The sequence below is a fragment of the Gasterosteus aculeatus genome, chromosome 7 (genome assembly GCF_964276395.1).
Source record: "Gasterosteus aculeatus chromosome 7, fGasAcu3.hap1.1, whole genome shotgun sequence".
NCBI lineage: Eukaryota > Metazoa > Chordata > Actinopteri > Perciformes > Gasterosteidae > Gasterosteus > Gasterosteus aculeatus.
This window is the reverse complement of record NC_135694.1, coordinates 30,313,756-30,336,712: the sequence shown is the minus strand read 5'-3', so window position 1 is coordinate 30,336,712 and position 22,957 is coordinate 30,313,756. Positions and strand designations below refer to the sequence as shown.

General features: G+C 50.4%; 2 protein-coding genes and 1 long non-coding RNA gene across 4 annotated transcripts in view; 2 read left to right on the top strand and 1 right to left on the bottom strand.

The window, feature by feature from the left end:
- The window catches only part of tmem132e (transmembrane protein 132E), a gene marked incomplete in the record, with an annotated part of 169,441 nt that extends 167,266 nt beyond the window's left edge, over window positions 1–2,175 (bottom strand). The window contains 1 exon segment of the mRNA XM_078106951.1: window positions 1,020–2,175. Within this exon segment, the coding sequence (XP_077963077.1) occupies window positions 1,020–1,080 (61 nt within the window).
- On the top strand, window positions 1,980–6,796 carry LOC120822565 (uncharacterized). 2 transcript variants are annotated; one of them, XR_013468407.1, is made up of 4 exons: window positions 1,980–2,086; window positions 2,694–2,781; window positions 3,435–3,517; window positions 5,495–6,796. It is a non-coding gene; the product is annotated as an uncharacterized LOC120822565 (long non-coding RNA). The 2 variants fall into 2 exon arrangements; XR_005712697.2 differs by lacking the exon at window positions 5,495–6,796 and having other exon boundaries at window positions 3,435–3,811.
- Window positions 6,797–15,796: 9,000 nt separating this feature from the next.
- dtx2 (deltex 2, E3 ubiquitin ligase) lies at window positions 15,797–22,349 on the top strand. Its single transcript, XM_078106950.1, is given in 9 exon segments — window positions 15,797–16,412; window positions 17,063–17,675; window positions 18,423–18,481; window positions 20,476–20,543; window positions 20,664–20,831; window positions 21,195–21,360; window positions 21,538–21,576; window positions 21,579–21,616; window positions 21,824–22,349. Coding segments are annotated over 9 exon segments (1,704 nt in total). The 5' UTR covers window positions 15,797–16,102; the 3' UTR covers window positions 22,067–22,349.
- The last annotated feature ends 608 nt before the right edge of the window (window positions 22,350–22,957 follow it).

The window sequence follows — 22,957 nt, the reverse complement described above, 5'->3', positions numbered from 1 at the left end:
GTGGAGGAGATGATAGAAGTCCCTCCGGGCGGCGACGGAGCGTCCCATTAAAGACCATCAAAGCTGAACCATTAGCCCGTCAGCCGATCGGTATGAACAACCTGGGGATCAGCGTACGAGAGGGGGGGGGAAAGAGGCCGGGCCTCGCACGCCACCTCCCAGCACGCCGAGGCGTTTCTTTTGTTCGCGGCTGAAGAAATGCTGAGGCGAGGCGGGTGGGCGGCGAGGGGAGGGCGACTTAAGAGGAACGGTTTACAGAAAGAGGTGAATTGTAGGATTGGAAATCCGCTACGGCGCCGCCATCCGCTCGCAGTGCAACATTAATGAAAAAAGTATGTAGGAGGAAAAAAAAGATGAGTTTCATATGAAAGGATTAGTGGGGGGGGGTTTTTTGCAGTTCAACCGGATCACTGCGACATGCGCGCAGATCATCTTCTGGGATGTTGGACTTGGATTTGGTGCACTTGGCTGCGTCGCTCTATGTAGGACACGCTACATAAGAGTCCTCCCACGTCCAACGAGACGACTTAAAACACGCAAGAAACCAAGAGGAGGTGGGAGACAGCTGTGGATACTGTGTGTGTTTGTTGTTTGCTGTTGTTTGAGCAGGCGTTGGTGTTTACCTATGCGTCCTTTGTGCTCACAGATGCGGATAGCGCCGCGCTCACCTGATAGGACTATTTACACCTGTGCACAGGGAACGCGTGCATCACCATGTGTGCAAACCAATGGGTCACCGTTGAACTTACAGCAACCTCACAGATGAGGAACAAAAAAAAAAAAAAAAAAACGTACCACAAAGTACCACATTCCTGCGGACAGCTGGTCTCGTATTTGCTACCAGGATTAAGTCTCTGTGTGTTTTTGCATCTTCCTTTAGAAGAAATGAACAACCACAAGCGGCAGCAAAACCTCTGCAGCTGCATTCTGCACAAATTTGGCATCACCACTTCTATGCAACACAATTTGGATGCTGAATGCAGACTGGGTTTGGGGGGGGGGGGGGAAGAGACACTCACCACACGAAAGCGCCGCCACAGAGACGAGGACGGCCCATCTGCAGTCCCGTGCACCTGACATGGCAGAAATCCCAGCGGGGCGGGGTGTTACAATCCCAGTTGGTCCGGTGGCCGGCGGTGGGGAAATCAAACCGCTCCCCCTGCGGGTGTCTTGAGTCCACGCGGTGAGCTCCTGCGGCTCCTCCGAGGCAGGGGTCGAGTTGGAGCGCTGCGCGTATCTGCACGATGCGGGGCTCCTCGAGCGCGCGCCTCTCCGGCTACAGTGTTGCGCGTATGAGACGGAAAACCCGCAAAGACGGCGGCAGAAGAAAGTTACAGGTACCCCCGCTCAGGCTGGTGAAAGTCCAAGGCCGATAAATGCCCCCCACCAAAAAGACCAAATCATAAATCAATGGGCATCAGTTGGGAGATGACGCGCGCCTCCCCACCTCAGAGACAGAGGGGGGTGTAGATCAGCGGCTATGAGAAAAGCGCAGAAGACGCCGCAGCGAGATCTGCGTGACGCGATTATTCTCCTTAATTCTATTAAGTGAGGAATTTTAAAAAAATGAGGAGGGGGGGACAAAAAAAATCCGCGCGCGGACGGTGGACGTGGAGAAGGAGAAGGAGAAGAAACCGCGCGCGCCGCTCCGACTCCCTCCGGCTCACCTCTCCGGCGTCAGTTCACAGCGGGGGGGGGCAGGAGACGGGGACATGAACCCAGAAGGGTCCGGCTTTGCTGCGGCAGCGACGAGGAGGGGGGGGGGAGGGCGCTTTTGTAGTTGACCTACCGCAGCGTGTTGCGACCCGTCACTCAACCGGACCCGCGCGAGGAGAGGGTGGCGGGGGGGGGGGCGGGCAGCTAAAAAGTCCTGCTACTTTCTAGTTCCGCTTCACTTTCTGCGCGGCGTTAGTACCGGAGAGCCGGGGGGGGGCAGCGGAGCATCGTCACCGGGGAGTCTGAAACACGGCCAAGTCTCCCACCAACTCCGGTCGGAGCCGAGGCGAGGCGGCGGTCTGCGGCGCGTCCAGCGGCCGGGCGCGGGGCTCCTCCGGGCGGCTTGTCTTCACTGCCGCCGTCGGTCGTGGTCCGGTTTCTTTCTTTTTCCTCCTCAACTCCGCTCCAAACTAAACGTGTTCACGTTAAAAACGTGCAGCTCGCGCTCAAGTCGGCTACAATGTAAAAGCTCATATCCGGTGACTTCTTTCAAAGTAAAATATTGAAGAAAATGTGCAAATTCTAGATTTTTTTTTTCAGCAGAGGGATATAATATTAATATTTCTTTCTGTAAATGCACGGCAATGCAATGTCATAGCATAGCATAGTAGATCATTATAATTAGTATTATCCCAGTTATGATTGTGGAGAGAATATTGATTAGTATTGCATGTGCTGTTTACATTATTACATACATAGTGCGTATGTGCATATATACACATGAGGATTACAAGCAAAAATTAAACTCTGAATATGTTAAAAGCAGACTCAAGTGTGCGTTCGTCCAGGAATTGAGTTAAGATGGCAAAATACTGACAGAGATGAAGCCCTAAAAATCTATGATATTTGATCACTGACACAATTAATATAAAATGCATTTAATTGAATGCCAGCTGAAATCACATAGACTTGATGTATATATACTGACCTGAATATCAGGGTTGAAACCGAAACGTTTGTGTGCTTTTATTTTTAAGGGCCCGGTGACCGACTTCCGGTCTTGTCCATACTGGGTATGTTGAACTTGATGTTTCCCAAACCGGCCATCGCAGACAAATCTATCACGTGAGTGGCTCACCCGCCTCCTCTTCATCGAGAGGAAAATATCCCACCGAAGATGAAAAATCTCTCCCTCTCTATGTGTAGATATATTTAAACATCTGTATTCTGCCGTCTGCAGTTATGACTCCAGCTGTTGAGGCAATAGGAGCGTGACTACACGACTTTAATGTCTAACATGAAGCAATGTGGCTCTGTGATTTCTAACTATTCTCACAGCCAATCAAGGTTGACCCGAGGAACACTGGTGGCACTTTTAACACTGACAATGGCTGCGTCCCGTTTATGTGTGCCAGCTCCCCTGTGATGCGCGGCCATCGTGCGTGGTACACCTGCTTTCTGCAGAAGCATCGTGCGTGTTTGTCCTCGGAATTAATCTAATCATTGTCTGAGAATTAGTTTTTTTTTTATTCCACAATGTTGTTATCTCGGCAATTCTAGAAATGTGATCGTAGAAAAAAAACAATGCAACTATAAAATTCTGCGGTGATTCTCATATGAGAATAGGGAGAGTTTTCATGTGAAAAATGTTCTGCTGTTTTTCTAAATTATTGAGTTTACTGAAAATCCCAAGAGAAGCCCGATCTCATTGAAAGCAACCCGTTGTACTTTGATTACACTGTGTCTTAAATAATAAAGATTTTTCTCCCTTTTTGCAGAGGAACCTGGAGGAACCCGCTGTGATCCGCTGGACGTGGCGGTGTTTCTGCAGCGTCGGTGGACGTGATGTGGCACGCGTCACGTAAGATGATGCATCCGAGATGCTTTCTGACTGACTGTGAAGTGATTCAAGAGACGTTTGGGCTGCTGCGCCTCAGCTGCTCTCACATCATGCAGAGCTTTCTCAGTGCGAGATTAAACCAAACAGGCGGCACACGTTTGCCTCCATGAAATCCAGCTCTCAAGTAAATAAGAATAACAGCTTTTTATCAGAATTGACAAGCTTATTATCTCATTGATTTAGAAAAACAGCGTTTCCCTATTTAAATGTTTCTCAAATATAACAAATAAAATACCTTGGTGATTTAGAAAAAAATGCTGATTTATTTCTTACCGTTTCTCCGAATCAGCAAAATTCTAATTATTTATTCAGAAAAAAATATCTTTAAATATTTTTTAAAGAGTGCAAAGCAATACTTTTCTTACGCAAATGAATGCTTCCATCTTCCCCATTATGTCAGGTCAAATGTATGCAGTTGGAAAGATCTATTATGTGGTCAAAGGAGAAGGCTAATGGGTTAATTATCTCGCATAAAGTGCTTTCAGACATTGGTGCAAGGTTTAAGTATAGGCATCCATTATGTAAATGTTCAAATATGGCAGAATAGCACAGAAAAGAGTTTTTTTTAGCTCTCTCGCAGGCGGCAGTGGGGGATTTTAAATCTATTTATTTGGTGATATTTGCCACTCATTGTGTATCAGAGAGGGAATTCTGTTGCCGTTTCAATAACAGCGACCAATGAGAGCGCACAATGTCAGCAAGCCGAGTCTGGACTCAGCTTTAATTTGCTATAATATATAATAATATGTTTGGCTGAGCAGTCGGACTTTGATCTTCGCCGTTGGCGTGCATGGACATTTAGAACATGGAGGGCGAGTGTTTGTGCAATTATTGTTGCAGTTGTAAGCATTTGGAAGATGAAAGAGGAAGCCATCGGGTCGCCACAGACGAACAAGGATTCATGGAAATTCAGCTCTAGCTCGTTTGTGACAATAAAGACACGACAGACTAAACAAAACCAAAAAATCGCAACGGTTTTGTTTCCCTCGTTATCGTTATTTCGGAAAAAATGAGGAAGTTTAGCAAAGAATGTTGAAAATATAATGACGTTGCTTCTCAAAATAATGATTGGCATCCCGGATGAATGACTGACCGTCTCAGAATAATGAGTTTGCATCTAAAAGGGCTTTGATTCGTTCGTCTGTGCTCACTGTTGCTGGTCGACCACGAAGCTGCACATCTTATTGTTCAGTTCTTGTTTGCTTCCACAACGTCTTCCAGGGGCGACGCTGACAGACACACTAAACGACAGCAGCCCCCCACTTTCAGCCGCTGGTCCACCAGGGCCACTTATGACCTGGCGAGGCGGCGTGCCGAGGCTCCGCGCAGCAGCAGGCGTGCAGGGCGGCCCCCCCCCCAGGCCCCCCCAGATCCCCTGCTAATGATGTGCTAAAGCATTTGACTTTGCAAGACGCCTTTTTATCCTTTGACCTTTAGAGAAGTACTTATAGGCCAGTGGAGAAGTTCTTTCTCCGGCTTCTCGGCCCCTCATCCGTCTCCCTTGGTGGTAAATTAGGAGCTTTGTGGGGGGAAGTTAATACCGCGTGCAATTATATGAAAATGGGATTGTTTTTATACGAAAACAATGGAGGGATATTCATTCAAGTCACACCTTTCTCCATTGCACCTTTACATTATCACTTTCCTAATTCATATCATTGATTTTCTCACAAACACGTTCTTCAGCCAAGCGTGCAGCACATTTTCATTTGAGAAATGCTTTTGCATATCACATCTTTTTGCCCTGAATGCTGCAGTTGGGTACCGTGCTATTTTCGACGCTTGTGCAGCTGTTGGACACATCTTTATCTTTCAGCTGTGAAGGACGTAATGTGTTGATGTCATTCCAACCCATCCACATCTTATTATTATATCGGCGATTTGAACGTGAAGATTTTGCCTCATTATGTCTCTTTTTCCACACTGTGTTCTATACAGAGGGGAAGGACAATGTTTCTACCGACTGACCAGCAGGGGGCGACTCCTCCGGTTCCATAGACGTCTATGAGAAAAGGACTCTACTTATCTCTCTATTTACTCCTTCACTAAACATTGTAAACATGAGTTTACCGTCTCAACATGTAGTCTTCTCGAAAGATGGTCCATTTAGAGTGAAACCGACCACAAAGCAGGACGCGCTTCAGGGCTCAGAGCTTTTAAATGCTGCAGATGCTGCGGCAACACCACTCGGCCTGCAGACACACCTCTTCCGTACCATGAAACACGAGAACTACACACTTTTCTTTACTTCTCAGAGGGAAATGTTCTGCTTGCATGCGTGTGACGTGTTGTGGTATTGCTGTCCTGACCAGGAAGCACGTGCGTGTTCAGGTGAATCTTCAGAGCTGAATGCTGGAATGTGAAGAATGAACTGGGTGGGGGTGAAAACAGCACCATCCCGGAGAAGAACCAGCCCCCACCTTTACGCACCAACCACCTGGTTAGGGGATACATGGATGAGAAATATGGGATTATTGCTTCCCAGGTCTCTGTACGTTTTAATTTTCTTGTCAGAACTTGGTGGGAATTCTGCCGTATTAAATTCCAACACGAGGATTGTGTGAGACTTTCAATCATTTACATTTACATTTCAATGTAGATACAGTTGGCTTTATGCCTCAATGAGTGAATATAACAAAGCATGCATAGTTTGTCTTCATCTTATAACTAGTGCACTTTAATTACAACACATCATTAATGATCACAGTTCATCACACTTCATCATAAGATCTAAGACACTTCATGTGGTCCAATTCTCAAGACATTTGCCTCAGTCGGCTGCCTTACATTAAGTTGTTCATTTACTACCTGACAGGAGAAAACACTCCCCAAAAAACCCTCTTTGGGGAGAAAATTGGGAGAAATCCATAAAGGACGACAACTAGCATCCGTCCCCAGGTTTTAACATCACATTGTGACAGAATGTTAACGTGTACAGTGTTTACATGATTAACGTGACTCTACATTGTGTTTGATTCAAATTGCATTCACTTCATCTAACATGTTAATGTAATAATATCTAACATCACAAACTACAATTCTAACACTAAACATTATTACACGTATTATCATTCCCGCCACTAGGGGCGCACTTCTGGCTTAAATCCCTAACATCTCCCTAACAGCAGCGTGATCTCCGAAAGCTGCTCGTAAAAACGGATACGAAAATCTTGAACATACAAATTGGTAACAATACACAGGAAGTGGCGGCGGTTAACCACGCCCCCTGAGTGGACAACATGGCGGACCATGTCGGATTCTTGAGTGAACGTCTCTCCGCCACGTTGGATTCTTTGAGGGGGTTAGGGTTAGTATTCTATTCTTACAAGTTAACATTGATTTCTCGTTAAAAATGCAATCGTAACACGTTTATTTTACATGGTTAGACTGCAGGTCGCCGTTCACTTTGATCAGGGTGACGTCATCGTATTTATTTTGTATGTATCACTACGAATTTGTATGTTCAAGATTTTCAAATACATTTTTACCAACAGGTTTTGGAGATCAGGCTGTTTGAGGAGAGTCATGTTTCTAGACGTTATTTTCCTAGATTGACCTCCGTGACAAATTTGTGAAAAAACGTCTCCGTTCTGTGAGAGAGGGCGAACTAAGGTGACCAAAGAGGAACCGTATGACTGACATCGGGGGAAACCGTGTAAGATGAGAAATGAATGTGAAAAAAGCCCTCAGGGCTCCTCTTACATCGCGCGCACCTCTCTGACCTCCGCAGCGACGACTGGACATGTTTAAGTGAACAGCGGGGATCTTTCCAGGCGGATCCCCAGTGAGATCAGCGTCGGGCCAGAACCGACGTCCCAGCAGGTCGACTCTCCCGTGGACATGTTCGCGTTCCCGTGCAGCCCCAGGACGGCCGCCAGGCCTTTGCCACGAATATGCGCCAGGCGCAATGTGACCGCGTTTGAATATCCTCATCAAGGACGCGAACCCCCGTGTTTCATTCATGGAACCATGAATCCGCGGCTGAACTTCACACCTTTACCGAACGGTGCGGAGAACCCAACAGCTCCGCCGTGTTCTCCCGGTGCGTGGGACGAAATGAGGAGAACGCAAATGAGAGGCCACGAAAAGCCTCAATCGAAGATACACAAGCAGGACGACGGTGCGGATGGATGCGAGTCGTGGAGACGGACCAACGGCAACAAACGGGCGGCGCGTCGGCTCCTGGATTCATTGGCTCGTTACTTCGATAGGACCCGTCTTCCCCGCCGTGTTTTCCGATATCTGTTGCAGATATTGTTGTTCCAGAGGTCCTCGACACAGATGATGACCCTCACCCTCTGCAGCGCAATAAACGGTCTCTGTAGATGTTACATTTTAATTGAACGCCTTGAAATATTTTTCCCCGGCAGCGCTTGATGACGTCACGTCGCTAAAAACTTCGACAGCTGTCTGTGCTCCAGTGAGCAGATTTGGCGGCATAAACGAACCCGGTCGTAAACTTGTTTTTCATCAGGAGTTACCGACGAATTTAATGACGCACTTCTGGCTGCCGGAGTAAACGTGGTTAATAACATTAGCAGACTTTTCGTTCGGTCACTTTCTCCAGGACGACACGGGGAGATGTTTATCGCAGAGCCGGTAAAGCTTGTGGAACATCTCGGGTTCCCTCCAAAAAAAACCCCACTACTGTGCACGAGGCTTTTGTCCCAACAGCATCAGCCCGCTAACCAAGTGTCCTCAGGAGAGGAAGCGAGAGGAGAAGCATTAGAGAGCCTGGACACGCTCCTCTAAGTGCACCAAACGCATTCAATCGGGGGACGAATAGATGAGTAATGCGTCACATTACCGCGTTTGTTTCACGTCCCCCGTTTCCCCTTCTTATAGCTTTTGTAGGAACAAGCCGGTGCTGTTGTGATATCATTCTTTGAAGAGCAAAAAACATTTGTTTTTCGACCGGCGTCGCGTCTCCTTTGTCTTCATGTGATTGTAAAATGGTCGATGTGTGAGCTTTATAAAACCAAGCGTTCGGTGCTGCGTGTTTTAAATAATCACTACGGCCTTTGGAGTTCTTCTCTCTCCGCCGAATAGGATTATTAATAAAAGTGATAAACTTTTTCAGACACAAGGATTGTGGGTAGTGTAGTGCTTATAAAACACGCCGTTGTTTGGCCTGCTTACTTTCCCGGCACCAAGCGGTTAATACCGCGACCGGAGTTGGATTAGCCAGAATACATTATGGTCCAAACTGCACTTCTCATCCCCTTTGAACGGAGACAGGGGAGCTGGGGATTAATATACAGCACTCAACGGGGGGGTTTTATCCACATTTCTGCTCCTGTATATTCATGTATTTCAGTGCTGAATATATGAATCCCCTTTTTTTAATTTGAATTTACATTTTTCGAGGAGCAACGGATGGATCCCCAGCGCCGTGCTTTCAGTGTGCGATGATTCGCACCAGGAGCTTCGTTTCGGAATAACAAGTCGTAGTTACAGCTAACAATAAAACGGCTTTATTCCCCCCGCGCCCCCCCAAAAAAAGGTGTCATTCAAGATTCACAGGGACACAATACCGCCAGTGTTCTTAGCCCGGCGAGGCCGCCTGAAGCCACCAAAGCTGCGACAAAAAAAAGATCATAGTAATCCTGTTTACAAGACTGGAGGAATCACTTTGACCGTCCAGAGCTCTGCGACATTTTTCACTTTTAGCTCTAAAATGTTTCCGAAAGGAAATCCTTCCAGCCGGTGATCTGATTTAACGCGGATTGTGCTGCTTCAAACAACGTTTACTCTCATTTATGTTTGGACGCTCACAGCCAGGCTGGTTGTTGTTCTCCTTTTCACCCAATCATTAATTGGTCGCCATCCCCCATATTTATTACTCAAACCAGGAGACCCTGGACGACCATTGGAAGAATCCATTTGTTTGTAAAATATCCCCGAATGGTCCCAGATGTTCCGCGTTGTCCTCTCTGTTCCTTGTAATAGACTCTTGGCAGAGTGGATCTCCTCGGTCCGCTTTGGGAGTGTCTCTCCCTGAGAATGTGGTCTGAACTTCTGGAGAAACTGCATTTAATAGATACATTACGGTAATGGTCGGTGTTGAGGACGATCGACACATCCGGCCTGCTCCCGCTAATAGACTCATTAGGGAAACAAGTCCTTCTGTGGGCGGCAGGACGGACGCGTCCGTGACGCCCGCGATTATAACAAACAAGCCGAGTGGAATGAAATGCGAGAGCGACTTAATGGCTGCCGGGAAGCGGAGGGATAAAACTAACAAAGCGCTCTTTGAGTTGTTGTTACTGACTTTGAGAGGCGTTTTTCCTGCTGCCTGGTTTCTGCTCGTACTTTGTTTACTCACTGATTCCAAGTCCGACTACGATCGTGCTTGTGTTGCCTGACACCTGGTCAGGTTTTTGACGGATGGAGCTCGACGGGCTCAAGTGCAAACAAGGCGTCGTATCAGTTTGCTGTGCAAAGGGTCTCCCTCGCTGCTTCGCCAACAACAAAGTCTGGATCTCATAGTTAAACTCAACAATCCCATTAAGCTGTCAGCCCGGCCGTGCACACGCCTGGCTGACTTTGCGTTCCCAACATGTCTCTTTCCCCCAAATTTGTTCTTGGCCGTCTCGCTGGAAGGTGTGTGCCCCCCCGTGTCTCTATCACAGTTATCCTCAGGAGTCAATATGCACCGACCTCTGACCTCCAACGACACCGACACAAGGCGTCGCGACTTCTCGGACTGGTGCATAAAGACATCCACATCGTTTTTAAAGGACTATTTCCTGATTCCTCGTGCAGGTGCGACGATGAACTCAGTCTGCAAGTCGGCCTCTCGGATGCGCTGGAGGCCATTTTCCCCCGACGGGCATCGCGGGGCCGACGGATCGGACCGCGCACCCCTGATTCGTCACAACGGGGTCACGCAAAAGGATGCCTTTTCACGCTACTGTCCACACCCTTGTGGGAATCCTGGAGGTTTGCGTTTTCGTGGCGAATGCGCGGTCACGCCCCTTAGCTGGGGTGGGCGTGCTTTGTATCCGCTCTATTCCTTTAGGGACCGGGACGTCCCATCGGTAAATAGTGTCACACCAACAGCAGTGAGGGAGAGGACTTTTGGTGGCGGTGCTGATGGTCCCCGCTGTGGGCACGGAGCCATCGCTTAATGCAGATTGTTGGGCTGCCCGCCCTCCTCCTCCTGCTGCTGCTCCAGGAGCCGGTTCCCCCAGAGGAGACATTTCATTACTTCACCCCCGACTGCGACGCCTCGCCTTATAGGCCTGCGAAGGTTTGGTCTGAATGCGGCGCGGCTCATTCGTGTGATTGCAACGCAAGGGCCATGACCACGGCGTGCAAGATTAGAGGTTATTTCACTGCCGTGACGGCGATTTCTCATTTTCTCCAGGAAATGATAGATAAGGAAGAATCGTCATCTCCGGCCCGGCCGCGTGTACGCTGCCAAACTGTGGTGATCAATCATCGGTGCCTTCGATGATCCTCTGATGATCAGGACATGAAAAAGGCATCGAACAAACTTCCCAAGGAGAAAACCGAAGGCGAGCCGGTGCGGCTGAGAGAGAGCGAGAGAAGCACACAAACGTTTACTGCTAATTGTGTTTAGTTTGTGCAATTCAATGCTTTCAAAGTGAAGTGTGTTGAGCTTCACTGCAGAGTCCAATAGCTGTTATTGATTAGCAGGTGCAGCAGCTTTGTGTTGCTGGTGCAATAGATCCATGCTGACATGCTATGCACATGCTGACATGCTATGCACATGCTGACATGCTATGGACATGCTGACATGCTGTGCACATGCTGACATGCTGTGCACATGCTGACATGCTATGCACATGCTGACGTGCTATGCACATGCTGACATGCTATGGACATGCTGTGCACATGCTGACATGCTATGGACACGCTGACATGCTATGCACATGCTGACATGCTGTGCACATGCTGACATGCTATGGACACGCTGACATGCTATGCACATGCTGACATGCTATGGACATGCTGACATGCTATGGACACGCTGACATGCTATGCACATGCTGACATGCTATGGACATGCTGACATGCTATGCACATGCTGACATGCTGTGCACACGCTGACATGCTATGGACACGCTGACATGCTATGCACATGCTGACATGCTATGAACACGCTGACATGCTATGCACATGCTGACATGCTGTGCACATGCTGTCATGCTATGCACATGCTGACATGCTATGGACACGCTGACATGCTATGCACATGCTGACATGCTATGGACATGCTGACATGCTATGCACACGCTGACATGCTATGGACACGCTGACATGCTATGCACATGCTGACATGCTGTGCACATGCTGACATGCTATGGACACGCTGACATGCTATGGACACGCTGACATGCTATGGACATGCTGACATGCTATGCACATGCTGACATGCTGACATGCTATGGACATGCTGACATGCTATGGACACGCTGACATGCTATGCACATGCTGACATGCTATGGACATGCTGACATGCTATGGACACGCTGACATGCTATGCACATGCTGACATGCTATGCACACGCTGAAATGCTATGCACACGCTGACATGCTATGGACATGCTGACATGCTATGCACATGCTTAAAGGCCTTTCTGTTGGCTGCTGCCTTTAATTGAGCATTTGTGCATTTTGGGACTAAACTAGACTGCAAATGTTTTCATGTTTTCTTCTCCTTGCTTCATGTTTGGATGTTTTAGTGGTTTTGTGTGAAGCACTTTGAGTTGCCTTCTTGTTGAATGCGCAATTCAAATAGAATCGCCTTGTCTTCATCCATCAGGTCACGCGTGTTGCACAGATAGGCGGTGATACAAACCTTCGGATCCGCATAACCATAAACAGACACAAGCTCCCAGCATCCTCTGCTCTCTGAACGACATAGCAAGCGTCGCCGTTACATGTTAATAGTCTCATTTTTACCGCCACAGTTTCATAACAAACAAAGAATACCGTGAATTGAACTGATCGGTGACCCAGCGGCGTCTCACTTAAACTGGCGTCTGCAGGAGCAGCGAGAAGGCGTGTGTGGGGGAGAATTACACAATCAATCTTCTTAACGAGGGAGGCCAGCGGTTCTGCCATCATGAGTGATGACATCATAGCCGGAGAAATGACAAAGAGGCTTCCTCCGAGGGAGAGTGTTCCCTTTAATAACTATAAGTCGTCACATGATCCCGCCAGACATCCCTCCATCCTTCAACCACGGCGCCTCCCCCCCGAAACACGCCTCACCCCCCACACACGCCTCACCCCCCACACACGCCTCTCCCCCCCACACACGCCTCCCCCCCACACACGCCTCTCCCCCCCACACGCCTCTCCCCCAAAACACGCCTCTCCCCCCCACACGCCTCTCCCCCGAAACACGCCTCTCCCCCAACACACGCCTCACCCCCGAAACACGCCCCCCCCCCCACACACGCCTCACCCCCGAAACACGCCTCTCCCCCCCACACACGCCTCTCCCCCGAAACACGCCCCCCCCCACACACGCCTCTCCCCCGAAACACACCTCTCCCCACACGCCTCTCCCCCGAAACACACCTCTCCCCCCCACACACGCCTCTCCCTCGAAACACGCCTCTCCCCCCGACACACACCTTTCCCCCAAAACCCGCCTCCCCCCCGAAACACCCCCCCCCCCACACACACACGCCTCTCCCCCAAAACACGTCTCTCCCCCCCACACACGGCTCTCCCTCGAAACACGTCTCTCCCCCCCACACACGCCTCTCCCCCGAAACACGCCTCTCCCCCCCACACACGCCTCTCCCCCCGACACACACCTTTCCCCCAAAACCCGCCTCCCCCCCGAAACACCCCCCCCCCCCACACACACACGCCTCTCCCCCAAAACACGTCTCTCCCCCCCACACACGCCTCTCCCCCGAAACACGTCTCTCCCCCCCACACACGCCTCTCCCCCGAAACACGCCTATCCCCCCCACACACGCCTCTCCCCCCGACACACACCTTTCCCCCAAAACCCGCCTCCCCCCCGAAACACCCCCCCCCCCCACACACACACGCCTCTCCCCCAAAACACGTCTCTCCCCCCCACACACGCCTCTCCCCCGAAACACCCCCCCACACACCTCTCCCACAACAGACGCCTCTCCCCCGAAACACGCCTCTCACCCCCCACACACGCCTTTAGCCCCATAACGCCCCCCTGAAACAGAATAAATTAAGAAGATGGCTCCCCAGCGAAGACACTTCGTTGCTGTGGTGACATCACTTCTCGCCGAGCGACAGCGTGCGCGGACACATTCCTCACATTCCATCTCCCTCCCTCGCACTGCTGAGCCCACCTTGATCCAGGCCCGGCGCCTCCTCCAGGAGAGCGGGGGGGGGGGAGGCCCTCAGACGGGGAGCAGAGGTCTGAACACTTAACATTTCCCGCGCTGCTCTCGGGCGCGTCGGCAGGTAGAACGAGGGCGGCCATGTGCGTCCCCGCATGGCTTTTTCACGCTCAAGGACGCCGCTTCGTCAGCAGGCTCCTCCAGCGCGAACCACTCGACGTAAATCATCGTTATTCCAACGCGCTGTGCGATGTGTCGCTGTGTCGTTGTTGGTGAGATTTGTTGGTGGTTTGTCGTCTTTAAACAACCCGCTGCCACGGCAATGATGACAGGACGCGTGTGGGGGAAACGTTCCTTCTTGTATCTTCTGCCGTGTCACACGCTCACGTCTCATTCATTGTATCATGACCTTGCAGCACGTGGTGTTTAACCCAGATGGTTTAACTACTGGAGGAAATAGTGCTTATGAAACCGGGGGACTGAGAGAATGAAGATTCTTTCAGCGCGATCCACAGATCGCTTTCATTTCTCAGAGGGAGAACAAAACAAACACAAATGTTGTTCCGCCTCAGTCTTAATGGGGTGAAGGTAGAACGATCTCTGAGGCGTTTGTGTTGCTATCTAAGCTAATAAAACCAGGTCTATTTGTTCCGCTGAACTAAAGGTTGAACAGAAAATACCTTCTCTTATATTCTCTACTTTTTAAGGGGCGCATGTGTACGACACATTTCATCTGCAGGATATTAGAAACGCGCTACCTTTGAGATGACGACCTTGCCAAACAATAAATCAAAGCCGTGTTCTCAAAGTTAAATGATTTGACTCACTGACTTGGAACCCATTGTTGGCTGCAAGTAGTTATTTATCGTTTTTATTCTTTATTAGGTGTGAAAATATTGTGTCCTGGTTGTATTGCAACAGCAAAAGAAGAAGAACAATGTTAGTTTTATCTTGCAAAGTCCTCACATTTGCCATTGAGTGGCATTGAGTGTCAGTTTATGGGTTAATTCCCAAATCTCACTTGATTAAAACAACGTTCCAACTGGTGTCAGAAATGTCAAGTTCAGTTCTCTTCTCTTAGAGATTAATAACAGCTTGCAGATAAACAACGTTTAGTATTCTCCTCGTCGTGGTATTTAGATTAGAAAGCAGTTTGTTCTAATCTTTAGTATATTTTTGTAATCCATGTTGCATAAATTGTGTTTGGTTTACTGAACACAGTGTGATTCAGTTGAGCCTGCTCTATGTATGTAAATAACATATTATTAATACAGCTCAAGTCAGCTTGGTAGACAACTGTGGCAGCGGAAAACTGCCTCTTATGTTGTAAATAGAAATATTATTTTGTTGTGCAGTTGAAGTTGGGTTTCAAAGATTATTTGAAAAAAACAACCTGACGTCTTAGACGGATATATTTAGAGTGTAAGTGTCAAACGTCACCAGCTGAGGGCAGCAACACCAATGAGGGTGATGTAACCTCCTTTGAATGAAGCGGCAGAGAAAGAAACGCAGGATGGACAATGAAGAAGTTTGTTGAAAAAAGAAGAAGAATGTGGCCTTCACGTACACCATGTAAACTACTGATTTAGAGAAGAAGACGCTTTTTGTGCGCAAAACAGTAAAACAGTATTTTCTATGTTGATTCATTAAATATATGTGTACATGGAGTTCTTCTAACACTGGTAATGAACACTCATGTGTTACTTTTGGATATAATGTTCCTAAATGCTTGAGGGCACAACACATTCCGCAAAGAGAATTAAATTCAAGACAATTTGATTCCAAATCGTTACCACCAAATTCCCCCCGATGTGAGTATTTGTTTATATGGTGCTTTCTGGCATTTATACGTTTCACGGCCAACAAAACGAATCTCAGACATATACGGTCCGCTCCCCCAAAGCAACATCGAAAATCCCATTTTCCCGGGAGCCCCTGAAGGCAGCAGGACGAGGAGGATGGAATCCTGGCAACGCTGTCACAAAGCTAACGTTATCCGTGCTAAGCCCTGTGAACGCACCAGCTTTGTCAACATGCACATACGTGCTCATCAAGGCTCGCCGACCTTCAGCATTTACTTCATAGCTTCCTCTAAAGCGTGTTAACCGGTTTACGACGGCATGTTTCAACGAGCCGAGCTAGCAACGCTTTTTTCTCTTTCGTCGTAGCCACAATCAGTGGAGCAGTTAACCAGAACGAGTTGTTTGTTAGCTTAAAGCTGGCTTTGGTGAACATGGCGATTGTGTCCGGCTCCTGTGCCCGGGTGAACGGCTCCAGGAACGGGCCTTCCCCGTCAGCCACGCCGTCCGGGTCGGTCGTGCAATCTCAGCCCATGATCGCGGTGTGGGAATGGCAGGACGACCTGGGCTACTGGCGGCCTTACAGCGGCCAAGTGAGCGCCCACATCGAGCGGTGTTTGTCCCCGCGGGGCCAGAGGGGAGCAGGACCCGGCTCAACGAGCATCTGCCTCGGACAATCAGACCCCAGCCTGTCGCCGTATCTCATTGACATACCGAGCTTGAAACAGTTTCGACAGGACACCGGTGAGCCATAACACGTCCACGTTAACGTATTCGCAACCCCCCAACCAATGTTGTGCCTCGCTGTTACCAGGCCGGGCTAATAGTGAAGCAAGCTAGCTAGCTAGCTACTTAGCATTAGCTAACAGAGGCGCCGTTGTTTTGGAGAGTGTTTACATAGCCGCAAGCTAAGCTAAGCTAAGCACTCGGGGGTGACGTTATGATGCACACGACTGCGACCGAATGATGTGGTGTTTTCTGACGTGAGGCGACGTGTCCTCGCACCTTCTCCGCGACCCTTCACGCGGCGGCGAGATTAGCATGTGGCGTTTTGCTTCTTTCAGTTTAGCCGGTGATGCTAACGAGTTGGACCGAAAAGGCAACACGGGGTTTGTAAACAAACGGTGACCTCGCGTCGCTACGAGACGTGTTAAGTTGGAAAGCAGCAGTTAGTTACCGTCGGGTCCCCGAACAGGCTGATATGGAGGGTGAACTTGCTTATGATGTTTCCATATTGTACATATGTTTATAAAAGGATCTGACATCTTTCTTTTGTTATAACCTCACTTTGGATTTCAAGTTGAAAACGTGGATTCGTGTTTTACACTTGAGGCTTTTGTGATATTGATGAGAGTTCGCTGTATTAAGTGAGGAATCATCTTTGTCTTTGTCAGGAAAGACCCGGTCGGTACGCCGGTCCCTGTTCGCCCAGTCCTCCGGCCTCGGCAGTGGTGTTTACTGGGAGTGGATCAACGACGAAGGGGGGTGGACCCCGTACGAGACTCGCACCTCCATCCTCCTGGAGCACAGCTACCAGGCCCGCCAGGGCACGGCGGACCTGGGCCCGCACGGATACAACTACATCGTGGACCTCACGTCTCTGGCCCAGGTGAACAAAGCGACGGGCTTCAGGCGGCAGGTCAGGCGCCAGTGCAACCTCCCCTACCCGCTGGCCTCGTCCGGCCCCCCGGCCATCCCCTCGAGCGCCTCGGGCACCTCGGGCCCCTCCTGCTCCTGCCAGCAGTGTTTGAGCCACAGCAGCACGGGACCCATGCCCAGCCGCTCACGCCACTCCTTTTCGTCGGGCAGCCTGAACCGGCCCGGTCTCCAAGCGACGGGGAGGGCCGCCGCGGCGGCGACTCACCCCGCTTCTGTCTACTCGCCGTACCCCAGGAGACCCCTCTCTGTGGGGGGGATGTCCTGGGGCAGCCCCTGGCCTCCACCGCCGTCCGCCAGCCAACTGTCTGCACCGCTTCTGACCAGCGCCCCCAGCGCCAACGGGCTGAGGTGGGTCCCCAGTGTGTGTGTGCGTGTGTGTGTGTGTGTGTGCGTGTGTGTTGCAGTTTGGTTTGCTGTGTAATGCAGTCGGGTTTGAGTGAAGCAGCAGGCTGACCTGGGAGGGATGCATGTCACATCACGCCCTCTCCAAACCCCCCCCCCCCCCACACCCCCCCTGTCTTTCCTGTCGGCCCCGCTTTGACCTGTCTTTTAAAAACAGGAATGACAGAAGATTATCTGTAGCTGCAGCCCCACAGCGGCATGTTTGCTTTGGCGCGGCCCCTTTTGTCACGTCGCCCCCTCAACCCCCCCCAACCCCCCCTCACCCCAATGACCAACACAGGGTTCACTAGTTCAGTTTAATTTAGTCTATATCTAATATAGATATAAATATATATCTATATTTGTAGCTATATATCTATATAGATGTAGCTATATATCTATATAGATATAAATATAAGTTGTCAGATAGAGCTCTTCCTTTTAGTGCATTTGCATATTCATCTGTTCAATAATGTATTTTTTATTCATCATTTTAAGACATTTTACACCCCGATGCTACTGAGTGACGGCGTGATGTTAGCGGTTCCTTGCAGACTGCAGGTTCGCTGATGTCAGCCTCCCGTTTCCTCCCATTGTGCTGCGCTGGTTTTCATGCCGTTTGAACGTCTCCTCACACGTCGTCACGTCCTTTCTTTGGGTTAACGTCCGTGCTGTACTGACCCAACGTCTCCGTCCTTGTTTCCTGTCCTGCAGTGTCCCTTCCATCTCTGTGCAGCTGAACGGATCCACCAGCGTGAGCTCTGCCCTGGCAGGTAAACGGGTCACTACCCCCCCCCTCCCCCCAAGTTAAAGTGTGAAGAGCCTTCATTCAATGCTCATAAACCGGCTCGGTCCCACCTTGGTTGTTGTATGAAGGCTAAAGTAGGCGAGCGACTTCTAACAAATACATCGAACCTCCATAAGTAGCAGAATACTTAACGCGGCTGTAAAAACATAGATGGTAGCTAACGAAGGTCACGCGGTGACACGGACGAAGCGGCAGGTTCGAGCTTATTGTGATGTTATGATGCTTCAAATCGTGATCGTACGAAGGTGACCTTTTGTGTTATTAACCCATAACAAGAGAAGCTGTGTGACCTCTGACCTGCAGCAGGTGGACTTTTATTTTGCACGTATTTCATACACGGCCATTATGATACCTTTTTACTCTTCACACGAAGGTGCCAATTCCTTCCTTTCCGCCGCGCACGTCTCGAATTACCGACGGGCGTTTTGAATGAACGGGGTCGGCCCGAGGAGACGAGAGGACCAGGACCTTATTGGTTAAGAAGCGGCGTCCCGTGACTCGTTCCCAATGGAAGGTCGGTCACGCGGCGTCTTCGGCAGAAGTCCGTTTCTGATGAGCTGGAATCAGTAACTCGGCTCCAGCCCATCGCGGGGAACAGTTTCTCTAAAACAAATGAATAGATCTGATTATTGGTGAAGAAATGAAAAGTCATCGTGGCCACAAACGCGCGCCCTCGCGGCTGGAGGTGCTCGTGGATTCTTTAAGAGGAGCCAACGTGTCGTTGCTGCTACATTCTTCATCCTTTTCTTTTGGTTTGTTCCTTCCTGCTCCTGCATATCCTCCACTTACTCTCAACCCTCACCTGCTCCCCACCCCTCCCCCCCCTCCCCCCCTCACCCCCCCCTCCCCACGCTCCAGGCATGGCCTCCATTTTGATGTCAGCGGTGGGACTCGGCGTACACTTCACCACTGCCCCCCTCCCTCAGCAGCAGCAGCAGCAGCCGCCGCCGCCACAGCAGCTTCATCAGCTACAGCCGCTACAGCCGCCTGCTCCCTTCTCGCTTCCTCCTCCTCTCCTCCCCCCCGCCAGCAGGCCCAGCAAGCCCCACAGCAGCAGCAGCAGCAGCAGCAGCAGCAGCAGTTCAGTTAGGAGAGCAAAGAGGCAGCACAGGAGAGGTAGCTACGGCACCACCAGCCCTTCCTCCACCTCTCTCTCTCTCTCTCTCTCTCCTCCCGGGTGCTTTTCGTTCTGCATCAACTCTCTTTGTCCTGTCGTGTTTTAAAGGGCGCTCTGATCCACTTCCACCTCGCTGCTGCAACTGCTTTCTGTGCAACCATCATGTGGTAAAGCTAACCTTTGACCCCCCCCCCCCCCCTCTCTGCCCAAAGGCATCCTCTTAACTACCTGCCCTCAAAGATGTAACGTCTCCCTGACCGTCTTCACAGAAAGTTTAAATTCTTAAAAAACCTGCTTCCATTAGATGTTTCCCTGCAGATTAAAACCGATGATTAATACAATAAATAATGTATCCAGCCGACTTGAAACCACCACGGACTGATGTACGTCATATTCACTTCATGCAAAGGATTTGCTTCCCCACTGCTTCTTTTTTCACCTCCCATCAGCTCCACCTCCTCCACCCTCGCCGTCTGACACCTCACTTGAATTCCTGCTCCGGAAATCACCAAACGTATTGCGGAATATATAAATGTGTGTATATACATACATTTTAAATGATTTCTTAGCAGCTACATACATTTTAAATGATTTCTTAGCAGCTAACCTGTTAATACGCAACTACATTTACGCTTGCTAAGCCGGTGTGTGCGTGTCCCTGCTTCGTGGTGTCACGGCGTGGACTGATCCGTCAGTCAGAGAGACATCTGATGATTTCAGGATGTCCTCTCTGTTATCTGCACGTAGGCGTCGGTAACATTTCATTTTCATCCGATTGTCATCTCTGTAAATGTCAGCGTGTCGGCGCCGTTTCTCATCCCGCTGTGCTCCCCGCCCTCCAGCCTCGGCGCAGAGACCCGAGGACGTGATCCAGCGCTACATGGAGGTGGTTGCCGGCGTGCAGGACGAGGTAAACGCTTCCCCTCTCGGCGCCTGCGGGTCAAACGTTTCCCCGCGCAGAGCAGTGAAGAGCGTTTAGAGGGATTGTTGGTGTTTCAACCCCCCCTCTCCCCCCTCGCTCCCCCCTCAGGACTGCATCATCTGCATGGACCAACTGTCCAACCCGTCCGGCTACGAGACGCAGCCCACAGAGGAGGGGGGGCCGAGCATCCTGCCCGGCACCGTGGGGAAATTCATCAAGTGTGGACACACCCTGCACATGCTCTGCATGCTGGCCATGTACAACAACGGAACCAAGGTAGGGGGGGTGAGGGGGGGGGGGGTCTGCCTGTGCTGACGTTGACATTTCGAGCGAGGCCGTAAACAGTCTCCAGAGAATATTCTGACATTTGAGTGAAATGTGCTTACAGGTATTTGCCGAGAAGATCAGTATCAGTGTGTTGGTCGGGTCGTTAGCGTAACGCAGACACTGGTTGCCTGGCAACCGCCGTGTGATTACAAGACTCTGCAGACACAACTTATTGTTGTTCTATTTCACGGAATTAAACAAACACGATAGTACGCAGGCCAGTGAGGTCCCCCTGCTCTCACTTAAAGTAACCACTAACCACAGATATTCAAGGATATTCTGGTTTGATCGTCTCCCCGGTTCTGTCCTCAGGACGGCAGTCTGCAGTGTCCCTCATGTAAGACAATCTACGGAGAGAAGACCGGCACGCAGCCCAAAGGCAAGATGGAGATCTACAGCATCGCCCAGTCGCTCCCCGGCCACCCGGACTGCGGCACCATCCAGATCATCTACAGCATACCGCCGGGCCTGCAGGTACGTGACAGCAGGCGAAGGACCAGCCGGTCGTCCGTGGTCGGACAGGAAGTGGACCAACACGTACAAGCTGGGGGGGGGGGGGGGGGGGGGGGGGGGGGGGGTTGGGTTAAGAGCACCAGACGCCACAGTTCCCCCTCCATGCAGCCTAAATGTCCTTCCATGTCGCCAGGGCCCGGAGCACCCAACCCGGGACAGCCGTACACCTGCAGAGGCTTCCCCGCTTCTGTTTCCTCCCCGACAACGACAAGGGCAGGAAGGTAAAAAACAAAACAGAACCCGCTCTGAAGACGCTCGCTTGTATGAGAGACATTGTTGCTTCTACACAAGTGAAATCCGAGCTAGCAGCGTTAGCAGCACGGCTAACGAGCGTTCAGCCTGTTGTGATGCCTTCAGGCTCGGTTCAGTGAAAATGGCTACTGAGGGACTGTGAATTATTATCTAAAATCTCTCCCTCCCTCCGTCAGGTCTTGGAGCTACTGAAGGTGGCCTGGATGCGGCGCCTCATCTTCATCGTGGGGACGTCCAGCACCACCGGCGAGCCCGACACGGTGGTGTGGAACGGCATCCACCACAAGACGGAGATGCTGTCCAACATGTCGGGGCACGGCTACCCGGACCCCAACTACCTGGACAACGTCCTGTCGGAGCTGGCGTCTCAGGGCGTGACAGAGGACTGCTTCAAGCCCCCGGGCGGCGGCAGCAGCTAGCTCACGGCGCCGAGCTTCACGCCGCAGAGTTCAAAATCCACTTCCCTCGGACCAGCTGGACCTTCTGCAGCCTCCGTCCGGCCTTCAGTCGATTCAGCATCTGCCAAACCTCACGGAGCGAGCACAGCGGGAGGCGCGAGCCGGACGGAACTCGCCGATGGCGGTTTATTCTCCACCACATTCCTGCTCATCACGTGATCCTGCAGACTGAACTTCCTCTTTTATAAATGTGTATATATATATGTATATATACATATATAAAACAAGAAAACCCTCCTTAGCCTGGAGATTTGTGTCTGTCAGGTTCCTCGTCCAGCCACCACCAACATGGCAGCTCAGTATCGGGGACAGAAATCTCTCATCAAGCACTTTAGCTCTGACGTCTCATTTAGTCGAGACGTGTGATCTTCCCGGTTAACCCGCGGGGGGGGGCACGCATTTTACTTTTTCACTGCAATATATAAAAAGTCATGCACTTGGATGGAAACGGCACAAACCGTGGCGAGAAGAAGAGCAAAGTGAAACACGTCTGCAGCCGGAAATCGCTAAAAGAGAAAGTGGAATTTCTTTGATTTAAAAACACTGGATGAACATCCGTCGTTACTAATGTTAGAAAAGCAGTGGAGGCGCCCGTATTAACTCAAAGTTCACAGGTTTCTTGTCACGTGACAAATCAATGGCGGCTTCCTAGTTGCTCAGAATTGAATGTGTTTAATCTTGTTTATTTGAGGGAGACCTGTAGAATAAAGTGTTTAGCGGAATATAACCATTTTAAGCGTCGTAGAAGAGGAAAGGAGGACAGGGACGTTTGTTCTGTAGAAAAGCTGCTTCGTGTCCCGCCGGGCAGGTTTCGGGCTCCAGAGGTCAAAGGGCAGGTCATTTCCGGATTGG